This window comes from Lynx rufus, unplaced genomic scaffold (genome assembly GCF_022079265.1).
Source record: "Lynx rufus isolate CCGP_SWC_20201006 ecotype Redwood Valley unplaced genomic scaffold, mLynRuf1.p SCAF_4, whole genome shotgun sequence".
Lineage (NCBI taxonomy): Eukaryota > Metazoa > Chordata > Mammalia > Carnivora > Felidae > Lynx > Lynx rufus.
In genome coordinates this window covers 74,412,782-74,426,325 of record NW_025814856.1, presented here as the reverse complement: position 1 = coordinate 74,426,325, position 13,544 = coordinate 74,412,782, and the positions used below count along the sequence as shown (strand labels likewise).

General features: G+C 39.7%; 1 protein-coding gene across 1 annotated transcript in view; it reads left to right on the top strand.

The window, feature by feature from the left end:
* SUGCT (succinyl-CoA:glutarate-CoA transferase) overlaps positions 1-13,544 on the top strand; it is a 330,930-nt gene that overhangs the window by 174,238 nt on the left and 143,148 nt on the right. The window contains exon 9 of the mRNA XM_047095218.1: positions 13,086-13,181. Coding sequence (XP_046951174.1) covers positions 13,086-13,181 — 96 coding nt within the window. The remainder of the gene's footprint in view (positions 1-13,085; positions 13,182-13,544) is intronic.

The following is a 13,544-nucleotide window of genomic DNA, read 5'->3' as shown; positions in this document are numbered from 1 at the left end:
GTGTGGAGTTTGGTGAGCTCTTTATAGATTTTAGATACTAGCCCTTTGTCTGATATGTCATTTGCAAATATCTTTTCCCATTCCGTTGGTTGCCTTTTAGTTTTGTTGGTTGTTTCCTTTGCTGTGCAGAAGCTTTTTATCTTCATAAGGTCCCAGTAATTCACTTTTGCTTTTAATTCCCTTGCCTTTGGGGATGTGTCGAGTAAGAGATTGCTACGGCTGAGGTCAGAGAGGTCTTTTCCTGCTTTCTCCTCTAAGGTTCTGATGGTTTCCTGTCTCACATTTAGGTCCTTTATCCATTTTGAGTTTATTTTTGTAAATGGTGTGAGAAAGTGGTCTAGTTTCAACCTTCTGCATGTTGCTGTCCAGTTCTCCCAGCACCATTTGTTAAAGAGGCTGTCTTTTTTCCATTGGATGTTCTTTCCTGCTTTGTCAAAGATGAGTTGGCCATATGTTTGTGGGTCTAGTTCTGGGGTTTCTATTCTATTCCATTGGTCTGTGTGTCTGTTTTTGTGCCAATACCATGCTGTCTTGATGATGACAGCTTTGTAGTAGAGGCTGAAGTCTGGGATTGTGATGCCTCCTGCTTTGGTCTTCTTCTTCAAAATTCCTTTGGCTATTCGGGGCCTTTTGTGGTTCCATATGAATTTTAGGATTGCTTGTTCTAGTTTCGAGAAGAATGCTGGTGCAATTTTGATTGGGATTGCATTGAATGTGTAGATAGCTTTGGGTAGTATTGACATTTTGACAATATTTATTTTTCCAATCCATGAGCAGGGAATGTCTTTCCATTTCTTTAAATCTTCTTCAATTACCTTCATAAGCTTTCTATAGTTTTCAGCATACAGATCCTTTACATCTTTGGTTAGATTTATTCCTAGGTATTTTATGCTTCTTGGTGCAATTGTGAATGGGATCAGTTTCTTTATTTGTCTTTCTGTTGCTTCATTGTTAGTGTATAAGAATGCAACTGATTTCTGTACATTGATTTTGTATCCTGCAACTTTGCTGAATTCATGTATCAGTTCTAGCAGACTTTTGGTGGAGTCTATCGGATTTTCCATGTATAATATCATGTCATCTGCAAAAAGCGAAAGCTTGACTTCATCTTTGCCAATTTTGATGCCTTTGATTTCCTTTTGTTGTCTGATTGCTGATGCTAGAACTTCCAGCACTATGTTAAACAACAACGGTGAGAGTGGGCATCCCTGTCGTGTTCCTGATCTCAGGGAAAAAGCTCTCAGTTTTTCCCCGTTGAGGATGATGTTAGCTGTGGGCTTTTCATAAATGGCTTTTATGATCTTTAAGTATGTTCCTTCTATCCCGACTTTCTCAAGGGTTTTTATTAAGAAAGAGTGCTGGATTTTGTCAAAGGCCTTTTCTGCATCGATTGACAGGATCATATGGTTCTTCTCTTTTTTTTTGTTAATGTGATGTATCACGTTGATTGATTTGCGAATGTTGAACCAGCCCTGCATCCCAGGAATGAATCCCACTTGATCATGGTGAATAATTCTTTTTATATGCTGTTGAATTCGATTTGCTAGTATCTTATTGAGAATTTTGGCATCGAAGCATTTTATTTTGATGAAGTCCCAATGGCTTATTTTTGCTTTTGTTTTCCTTGCTTTAGGAGACATATCTAGAAAGAAGTTGCTACGGCCGGCATCGTGGATGTTACTGTCTGCGTTCTCTTCTAGAATTTTTATGGTTTCAGGTCTTACATTTAGGTTTTTAATCCATTTTGAACTTATTTTTGTGTATGGTGTAAGAAAATGGTCCAGTTTCATTGTTTTGGATGTTGTTCCAGTTTTCCCAACACCATTTGTTGAAGAGACCATCTTTTCCCTGTTGCATATTCTTTTATGCTTTGTCAAAGATTTATTGACTATGTAGTTTTGGGTTCATTTTTGGGTTTTCTATTCTGCTTCATTGATATATATGTCTGCTTTGGTGCCAGTACTATACTGGTTTGATCACTATAGCTTTGTAATTTAAGTTGAAATCCAGTATTGTGATGCCTCCAGCTTTGCTTTTCCTTTTCAAGGTGCTTTGGCTATTTAGGGTCTTTGTGATTCCTTACACATTTTAGGATTATTTGTTGTAGCTCTGTGAAAAATGCTGTTTGTATTTAAAAACTTTTTTTAATATTTATTTTTAAGAGAGAGAGAGAGAGAGAGAGACAGTGTGCATGAGTGGGGTAGGGGCAGAGAAAGAAGGAGACACAGAATCTGAAGCAGACTCCCGGCTCTGAGCTGTCGGCACAGAGCCCGATGTGGGGCTCAAACCCACGAACTGCGAGATCATAACCTGAGCCAAAGTGGGACGCCCAACCTACTGAGCCACCTAGGCGCCCTGTCTACTTGATAGATTTTTTTTTTAAAAGTCTCTTGTGGGACTGATTATTTCTATTTTGAATTAAAGATTTTAACTTTCGGGCGTCTGGGTGGCTCAGTCTGTTAAGCATCCAGCTTTGGCTCAGGTCATGATCTCACAGTCCGTGAGTTGGAGCCCTGCGTCGGGCTCTGTGCTGACAGTTCAGAGCCTGGAGCCTGCTTCAGATTCTGTGTCTCCCTCTCTCTCTCTCTCTGCCCCTCCCCTGCTCATTCTCTGTCTCTCTCTGTCTCAAAAATAAATAAAAACATTTACAAAAATGAAAAAAAAAGATTTTAACTGTCTTGAGAGATAAAACTCTCTTTTATTGATTTTGGGACCTCTGACAGCACCTGACAGAGTGCTCTGCATATAATAAGGGCTTATTAAATATCTGCTAAATGCGTGAAGGAAGCAATAAACAAAAGTAACTTTCATTTCTTATAACTTCTTTTTAAAACTAGCGTTGCAGAGCAATGTATGTATTCTAAAAACAGAACTTAGAAGAATGTTTGAGTGTAGTTGACACACAATGTTACATTAGTTTCAGGTGTACAGCGTGGGGATTCAACAACTCTGTACTTCTGCTGTGCTCAACACAAGTGTAGCTACCATCTGTCACCATATCGTGCTGTTATAATATCGTTGACTATATTCCCTATGCTATGCCTTCTATTCCTGAGACTTTCTCCTTCCATAAATGGAAGCCTGTATCTTCCACTTCCCTTCATCCATTTTGCCCACTCTCTCACCCCCATTCCCTCTGGCAACCATCGGTTTGTTCTCTATATTTATAGTCTGATTCTGCTTTTTGTTTGTTTATTCATTTGTCTTAAGAAACAAATATTTTAAAGAATGAAGTTATTTCAAATGTAAAACCATATTCGAAGAAAACATTTGAAACCGAAGACATCACAGGAATAAATAAGTACATCATGTCACTAACTGTTACCTTTCTATATTTCCACTTACTCATCACATTTTTTCCTTCTAGTTATTCATAACCACTTTTTGAGTGAAATGATTGACTGGGTCAGTGGTTAATGGTAAGAAATATGTTTGATGTATTACACTAAACATGCTTTTGAAATTCTGTCTCTCTGTGTTGTCTGGTCTTACCTTCTGGCATTTGAGATCCAGTTTCCACATGTCTGATTTTGATTCAGATGGATTGGCAAAATTATTCTGAGTATGATGCAAATATGTTTTCTTTTTGAGTTCAGTATATAAAATAAACATCAATATGATTTGACTACCATTAGTGATAGTTCACAGGAATGTGAAATGTGTGTGTTCCTTTCATTAGGTTAAAAAAAAATGCCCCAAAGAGAAGGATTTGACAATATGTTCTTCCTTTGCTAAACAAATAAAGGTAGAGATTTTAAAATTACATAACAGCTCTACTGGTTTTTCCAGTGTTTACAGGTAAAATGTTTATAGGTTGGAGTTTATTTCTAATTACATTGGAATAGAAGTAAAGACATAGTTGCAGCAAAGCAGAAATCTTTGAGTAAGTACCATATTAAGGATTATGTAATAATTAAGGTCGGACTTATCTGTAGAGGTTTACCTAGTAGAAAAGGATGTTTACTGACTGTCTTTTCTTTACCAAGTAGGACAGTCCAATAAACCTTTTCTAGGATCGTGGCCATTCAGGAATACTAAGGAGTTTGATTCTGTATGAAATACAGAATAGAATGCCGGAATCCAGACTAGCTGAGTTCAGGTCCTGGCTTGTCCATTTACTAGGTATATAACTGTGGGAAGATTATGAAACTGCTCTGTGCCTCAGTTTTCTCATTTGTAAAATGGGTTCATCATAGCACTTCTCTCATACAGTTGTCATATGGATGAAATAAGATAATTTGCATAAAATGCTTAGAACAGTACACAATAAGTACTTAATATAGGTATTAGCTTTTATCGTTAGTGAATACTAGAAGCTTAAAATGGTAAATGCAGTATGAATAGGTATAATTCTTATTCTTTTTTCAACATGGGATAGCCACTCCACTCCTGAATGTGTTCCCTCCTTAGCCCTATGGACTGGAGATTAGACTGACCTGAGAGTGAGTCATAGATTTGCCATTCAGCAACTCACTGTGTGACCTAGACGAGACACCCAATCTGCCTAGGCTTAGTTTTTTCATCTGTAAAATAGAGGCTGTAATACCAACCTCATGTGAGATCATTTGGTTTCATTCATTCCCCCTTAATACTCCATATAACAGCCAGATGATCTAATTATTATAAATCAATGGCTTCCCATGACACTTCGAATGATATTCTAGGACCTTACTCAGGCCTGCAATACCTACATGATCTGGTGCTTGCTTCCCTCTTTAACTCCATCTTTTTTTTTTTTTTAAGTTTATTTATTTATTCTGAGAGAGAGAGAATCGGGAGAGAGAGTGCATGAGCAGGGTAGGGGCAGAGAAAGAGAGAATACCAAGCAGGCTCCACACTGTCAGCACAGAGCCTGACACGGGGGCTTGAACTCACAAACCGTGAGATCATGACCTGAGCTGAAATCAAGAGTCCAACGCTTAACTGACTGAGCCACCTAGGTGCCCCCCTCCTTAACCCCATCTTATACTATTGCCTTTTTTACCTACTATGTTCCCGCTACAGTGACCTTATTTCTGTTCTGAAATATGGTAAATTTTTACCGCAAGAAAGTCTTTTAGTTGTTGATGTGGTTGCCTAGAAAGATTCCCCTAGATTTTCACATGCTTTCTACAGGTCTCCAGTTAAGTGTTAACATCTTCAAAAAATTTTTTATTTTTACATTTATTTATTTTTGAGAGACAGAGAGAGACAGAGCATAAGTGGGGGAGGGACAGAGAGAGAGGGAGACACAGAATCGGAATCAGGCTCCAGGCTTCCAGCTGTCAGCATAGAGCCCCATGTGGGGCTCGAACCCGCAAGAACTGTGAGATCATGACCTGAACTGCAAGATCATGACCTGAGCCGAAGTTGGATGCTTAACCGACTGAGCGACCCAGGTGCCCCTAGTGTTAACCTCTTCAAAGAGACTTTTCTAACCTGCTGGTCTAGAAAATCATTTCTATCTATCATTTCTTGATATCCTCCTGTTTTTTTATGCCTGAATGTAGCTGACCCTGGAATGTAAGCTTCATGACAGTGCAACCATGTCTGTCTTATTCACTCCTATTTCCCCTGTGCCTTGAAGAGTTCCTGGCACATAGTAGGTGTGATGTCAAGATTTTTGAATAAATGAATGAATGAGGCACTGGTTGACACTTAAATAAATATTATATATAATATATTAACATAATATATAAATAAACATTCCCTTTACTTACCTTTTGATCCCTCTTCTTTTTATGCTTTCTTGTAAGACTGGAACAGGACTTCTAGAGATGATCCTGGAGTATCCTGTAGTGCCACAAAAAAGGAAGTGCTTAAAAACAAAAACCTCACCATGATGGGGTGTGTGTCAAAGGAGCCAACTGAAAGAGCTCCCAGTGGCCAAAAAAGAATGATTTGAGCAACAAAATATTGTCATATTGGATTATAACCCAAAGTATAAAATAAATACCTAGGACTCTGTGCTGATATAAATAAATGACTGAATAAATAAATAGGAGAGAAGAGACAAATATCCTATGCAGAATTCAAAATAATTTATGTGGACAGTTCATCCTTGAGAAGGAGGAGCATAACTCCTCACCCCCGAAGATTTCATTGTGGAAAGGGGAAGAAAAAAAAGAATGATTTTACAGTGGAGATACCTGACAGCCACCACCTCAGGCAGGTGATGGAGGTCAACACCAACAATGTTAAGTCATATGGATAGTTTGTACCTTTGATAAGATGGATGAAAATGGCCCTTTACTTTTGTGAGCTTTCTTCCAAAAAGTCCAAATTCCCAAGACCAACCCATAATTCTCTAATTATGAGAAAAGTAGAAGAAAAATCCCTATTGAGGAGCAGTCTCCAAAATACCTGATCTGTACTCCTCAAAGCTGTCCAGGTCCTCAGAAAGAAAGAATGTGTGATCAATTGTTACAATCAAGAGGAGCCTACGGAAGCAACCACCAAATAGAATGTGATAGGCGTCCTGAATAGGATCTTGGAGCTGAAAAGAACATTAAAAATGAAGGAAATCTGAGGCACCTGGGTGGCTCAGTCGGTTAAGCATCCAACTTGGGCTCAGGTCATGATCTCACGGTTTGTGTGTTTGAGCCCTGTGTCCTGGGTCTGTGCTGACAGCTCAGAGCCTGGAGCCTGCTTCAAAAAGACAGAATAAGTTCTGTCTCTCTCTCTCTCAAAAGTAAACAAACATTAAAAAAAATTTTTTTTTTAAAAATGAAGGAAATCTGAACACACGGACTTTAATTAATAACAATGTGTCAATATTGGCTCTTTCATTGTAAAATATATATCACACTGGGGTAAGAGGCTAATTAATAGGAGCATTGGAATGAACAGTCAAGGGAATAAAAGGCGCAGCATAGGGAATATAGTGAATGGTACTGGGATGGTGTTGAAGGAAGCCTGATGGGAGCCACACTTGTGCTGAGCACAGCATAACGTCTAGAGAAGTTGAGTCTCTAGGTGGTACACCTGAAACCAATGTAACATTGTGTCAGCTAAAAAATAAATAAGAAATGAAATCAGCAGAGAAAAGAAATAAAAATCATAGAGGAACTGGGTGTGGAGTATATGGGAACTCATTACTATTTTGGTAAGTTTTCTGTAACTCTAAAACCATTCTAAAATAAAAAGTTAAAAAAATTATAAACATTTCCTCACGTGGTACTATCTTCTTCTGTTGCACCATTTTAAATGCCTACTTTTATCTCCTGTTATGTTTAAATATCGTAGTTTATTTCACCTACTCCCTATTTTGGGGTAAATTGGTGCTGGTGGTTTGAATTGCATCATCATTCATACCTCTGATTAGAGGCTATTTTTGGCATGGAGACTTATCTTCTTTTGTTTTACCTTGTTCCTGGTTTCTTCTCTAATTTTCTCTCCCTATTTTCCCTTAGGGAATGACTTTAAATACTTTCTATATGCTGATGACTGCAGCCCCAATGATTGTCTTGCATGCATCTCCAATGCAACATATGCAAAGGAGGGTTCTTGTTTTCCTTTCCCTTCACCTCCTTCCTTTCTTGGATTTGCTTATTTCTGTTAGTGCCTTCATAGCCTACCCAGATATTCAGCCAGAAACCTGGGAGTTATGTGTAGCTCCCTCCTCTTCCTCACCATTTTATCTGCCATCCCCTTCCCATACAGTCTTTTACATGTTCTGTCCATTCTATCCCTAAAGGAGATCTTAAATCCATTCATTTGGCCATTTCCACTGCCACGAACTTAGTCTGAGCGGTCATAGGCTTATGCCTGGACCTTCACAGTATCTGTAACTGGTCCCTTTTCTCTCGTCTCTTTTCAGTCCATTCTTTGGGTTTAATTCCAAATGCAGTGGGAAGCCCTATGAGTTTTAAGTAGAAGGATGACATAATATAATTCTTGATTTTAAAACTATCATTCCGAGGGGCACCTGGCTGGCTCAGTCGGTGGAGCATGAGACTTGTGATCTTGGGGTTGTGAGTTTGAGCACCACGTTGGGTGTAGAGATTAATTACAAGCAAACAACAAAATAAAATAAAATAAAATAAAATGATCATTCTGAAAGATGTGCAGAGAATGACTCCTTCGGGGGCCGGCAGGATCTGTCCACCTCTAATTTCATTTCCTGTCTCTTTCCTGTCATGCTTCAGTTATATGCGTCTACTTTCAGATTTTTTTCCCCCTGTATGCCACTCTCTTTCTTGCCTTAGGACTTGCCCACATGATATTCTCTTTGTTTTTAAAGTTCTCCCCATGCAAGTTCCTATAACTGTTTAGTTGTCTTCTCCACTATTCTTAAGTCCAAAGAGAGCAGGATTGCGTCTTTCTCTTTACTTTTGTACCCTGTAGCTGACATAATACTTTACACAAAGCAGCACTCAGTATTTGTTGAGTAAATAAACTAATACTTACTGTTTCCATTCACGCGTTAAAAAAATTAGTGCGTGGAAGCGCCTGGGTGGCTCAGTGGATGGATTAAGCGTCCAGCTGCAGCTCAGGTCAGGATCTTGCGGTTTATGACTTGGAGCCCCACATCGGGCTCACTGCTGTCAGCACAGAGCCTGCTTTGGATCCTCTGTCCCCCTCTTTCTCTGCCCCTTCCTTGCTCACACACTCTTTCTCTCTCAAAAATAAACATTAAAAAAATAGTGTGGAAACTCTATGTTAGGTGCTGGGAGAACATATGAAGGGTTTGTAGCAAACAGTTCTTACCCTGAAATAGTTCCCGGTTTAAAAGAAGGGATAGGATAAGCTATGGATAATAAGTTAGGAGGAGGACACTGTAGTTAGAGTAGTTTAAAGTTCTGTCATTAGCCAGCTGTGTGACTTCAAGTAAGTTACTTCCTTCTCTGTTCCTTTATTTATCCATCTCTAACCTTAAGAGATTAGGCTAGATTTCCCCGAGGCTTTGGTTCTCAAATCTGGTTACATTGGTTAAATTATGTTTTTCCCAGACCCCATCCCTGGAGAGTCTGATTCAGTAGGTCCAGGGTGGGGGGGTGGTGGGTCCAGGAATTCTACAGGTGACTATGATGCACAGGTAGGTTTAGGAACCACTGATCTAGGTCTTCTTAGCTTTGCCATCTTATAAGTGTAGTTGTATAAGGTGGACTGTGAAAGGGCAGCTGGCGTTAGGCAGATTAAGGGGTTGCTTTTGTTCAGAGGCAGGGGAAATATTTGTTTGCTTGGGTGATGAGAGGGTAGTGGAAATGGTGACACTGCAATGGACTTTGAAGAATGGTTGGAAAGATGGGCAGGTGCAGAAGTGAAGCATGATTGGTGTTTAGCCCAGCTTAGTTGGAGGCCAGAATATGTGCAAGGGAGCAGGAGGGAAAAATCGACCAGTTGTGATGCAATGGACCCCAATCCTAGTGTTGTTTTCCCCACTTTTCCCATCATACTTGGTTTTTTGGAGATGAAAAATTCTATTATTCCAGTTTGATCCTCATTCGGTAGAAGTGAAACGTGGTGACAGACCCCATGGGGCTGCTTTGGGAAATAATTGGGTGTATTCTTCCTCATGTCTTTTGGGGCTGTGCCCTTTGAGAGCCACTTTGACCATGCCATTGGTTTTCTGGTTAGACACACAATACCAGGACCCACTATGTTATCTAAAATAATAGTTTTTCTGTCAGAATGATTATTATTAAACCAAAGTTGGCTTTTTTGTTCAGATGAAACCATATAAAGGCAACATTCTGAGTAAATTATATAGCGTCCACATGATGAAATAATGGCCCTAAGTTTAGGGGATGTAAGTAACGATCTAATGCAATATTTAGAATGGATATACAGTATGTAGTTATTAACCTAAAAGTCACATCCTGCATTCTCTTGATTTGTGGAAAATTTGTCATTAATTGCCAGGAAGCCTCTGATTTTTCATACATAATCACGTCATAGCTGTTGACTTTCTCCCCCTTCTCCTGCCTTAAAATACTTCATTGCAAATAGTAGATTACTCTTAGTTTTGCAATGCCCCTTTTAAACATTGGGTTGCTAAGTTTAGCTCTGTCGCTCCTTTTTTTTTTTTTTTTGAATAGAATTCATTTTTCCCCCAAATTTGCCTCTGAATAGTTACTGACAAATCACACTTTGTTTTTGGGTGGCAGTGGCTTAAAATCTTATCTAACCGTTCTGCCCAGTGAGAGGCTGTTAGTCCTGAAATGCTCTTTTGTTTTCATGAGTTACTGTTGTGTGCAAGAAACTGATAGGGCATCCCATTTAGAAACAGTTGGTGAGATGAGTTTTGACTCTTCATTCAAACTTACTCTAAATAACTCTGCTTTTACTAAATAGTTATCAAAGATATAGCTTAGCAAGGTAGGGTCAGAAACACAGAAGTCAAAATTGAGATGAAAGAAAGAGGTCGTGGGCAAGAAAGGAGGTAGTCGGGCTCATCTCCAGCCTAGAATCCAGCCCATACATCCTCCTGGCAACCATGTCAGATCAATCTAGGATTTTCAGGTTAACCTGTGATCATCCAGTCAGTTCACTACCTCTTGCAGCTATTGCTGATGTTGGTCTGTTGACTCTCAGTTGACTTTGAAATTAAAAGAGTGGAAATACCAAGCCTCTTATGATTCTTTGCTTGCAGAGAATTACCTTTATTAATGTGAATCCTTGGCCTTCAGTAGCACCAGAGCAACTTGGAGAGTGACTTTTACCAGAATTTATTTGAGAAGAACAACCTCCTCCCCCCATCTCTCATATATAGTTAGATCAAAGAAAAACCTTTCTTATAGAAAAACCTCAGACTTGAGAGAATTTACCCAATTTCAGGAAGAGCTTTAATGGGAAAATGACTACAGTTGCATCCCTGGTATCATTTTTATCTGCCAGACTGTTAAGAAGAATAAGAGTCAGAAGTATAGACCTAGGAAGCAAATTTAAGACCATTTACTATTTGCAAATTGAGTTCTGTGTTTATGCTGCCCCGGGTGACATTGTAGGCCTGCTTCCGCTTCAACCAGAACACTGGGGGTTACTTCCTCACACATTAGGATTTTGTGCATTATGTGGTTTGGTACAGGATTTCTGCTTCCCCCCCCCTTTTTTTTAAAAGATCGAAAAGCACCCATTTTGGCCAAATGCCCAAGATTTTATAGAGAATGTGTCTGAAGGTCAAAGTAGTTAAATACCTACAGCCGTACAACCTCTTAGAGTTTACAGAGATGCAAAATCATGAAACTAGACTTCCTATCCAGTGCATTTTTTTGACTACAAAATGTTGATTTGATTTTCCATTTTGAAAGACACAGAAGTGATCTGTGAAATGGTGATTAGCACGAGGCAGCCCCAGGCAGCCCTGGAATGCTCCATGGTTCAAATGCCCGAGACCAGATGGAGGTCCAGAAGTGGATGACTCAAAGTTTATTAGTTTTGCCACCTGGGCAGTACAGCCGAACCAGCTGCCATAAGGCAGTTCCAATTTCAACAGAGCAGTAAATGAACATAAAAGTGAGTGTAAATCCCAAGAATAAAGTAAAGGAGAATGTCTGCTGCTATAAGGAGATTCATCCAGGCCGAGCCCTCTTGATAGGCCTTGAGGGAGGCAAGAAGCCATGCCAGGGAGAGGGCAATGACAGGTCGTGGCACGGAGCCCTGAAAAACCACCCCTGAGTTGTTCCAGGAGCCAGACTTAGTTTGGGATATGTTCGATTTACTGGTTTGGGAGATTCCCAGTCATACCTGATGATCCAGAATGGGGAAAATAAACCCATGGTATGTGTGGAATATCCTGATTATGTTATGAGGCCAGAAGCTTTTTTTTTCTGGAAACTTTGGAAAATTTTTATTAGGTTGCCTTTCCATAGTTCACAGCCCTTGGGGGCATGGGTATTCGTGAGAACACAGGCTCCTCGTGGCGGGTCATCGGGAATGAAGTCATTATCCTCATGTTATCCTCCTATGCTATTGAATCATTGTAGGTTTTCAAGATATGGGTATGAAATACTGCAAGAGTCAGAAGTTGACCCTAAGGTTTTAGATGATCCCTTTAAGAGATCTAAGGCTTTTGAAACATGAAATAGGTATAATAATGAGGGTATGGGGTTAGGACTAATTTGAGAGAGGTACAGCAGTTTTTGTTTACATGAGGACAATTCACGGGGAATTTCAAAAAGTCAAATAATTTTGATTCTCTGTGTCAGTAAGAATGCTTTGGGCAGCTGAACTGATTGAAACAAAGTAGAGGTTTATTATTGTTATTTTTTTCATGAAATGAGAACTTTAGAGGAACCTGGCTCATGGCTGGTTCAGCTGCTCAGGGATGACACCAGCTCTTCTTTTTGTCATCCTGACAGAAAGCAAAAGGACACGGGTGAGGAGGGGAAAGGAATGTACTAGATGCTGATGTATTTTGATGTAGTTTTGATGCTCAAGGCTGGACCAGGATTTCATCTACTGGGTCGACCTCCGTCCTCAGTTGATCTTTAAATTTTATTTTTTAAGTTTATTTATTTATTTTGAGAGAGACAGAGACAATGAGAAGGGGAGGGGCTGAGAGAGATTCCCAAGCAGGCCTTGCGCTGTCAGCGCAGAGTCCAATGTGGGGCTCAAACCCATGAAACCGTGGTGAGGCGAAACCAAGAGTTGGATGCTTAAACCGATTTGAGCCACCCAGGCACCCCTGTCCTCCAGTGATCTTTCTGGGAGCTGAATGTTATTCGTACTTAGTCTCAGGCAATAATGTAATACCGCTCTATCTTTCTTTGCGTGATGAAGGCATGGTGGCCTGTGTATTTTCTTTATTTTTTAAATGTTTTTATTTATTTTTGAGAGACAGAGACAGAGCACAAGTTGGGGAGGGGCAGAGAGAGAGGGAGACACAGAATCGGAAGCAGGCTCCAGGCTCTGAGCTGTCAGCACAGAGCCTGATGTGGGGCTCGAACTCAGGAACCTAAAGATCATGACCTGAGCCAAAGTCGGACATGTAACCAACTGAGCCACCCAGGCATCCCTCCTGTGTATTTTCTAACCTATTTGGGGTTTCTTCTTTTATTTTCTTCTGCACTGACATGAAATGAACTCAAATGAGAACTTTCACAGTATAACCTTCTGTTCATAATTGTGGGTTAACTACCTTTTTCTCCCCCCTCCTCTGGTAGGTGGCCTGTCTGAGCCAGGTAGCTGCTAATTATCTGATTGCCCAAAAGGAAGCAGAACGTTGGGGCACAGCTCATGGCAGTATTGTTCCTTACCAGGTAAGAATAATACATACAACATAGAGTTGGGCTACTGTAATCTGCAGTTTCATATGATATGAATTTGGGAAATTATTTCCCTTGCTAAGAAAAAAAAAAAACCTTTCAGGATACTCTGTTATGTATCTTTGTCTGACTATAACAAGGTTCTGTTGTTCACTTTAAATTCTGTGTTTTGCACATTTCTTCATCAGAAGATTAGTAACAGGACACTTAAATGGATCAAAGGAACTTGCTGAAAGTGAGTGACTTTTGGCCACACATGATGGTTTGTGTTTTTTTCACCCCAAAGAAACACTGATTGTAGCCATTTTATAAAGCATGGTTTGTTCACCATGTCAATTATAAACCAAATGTTACCTA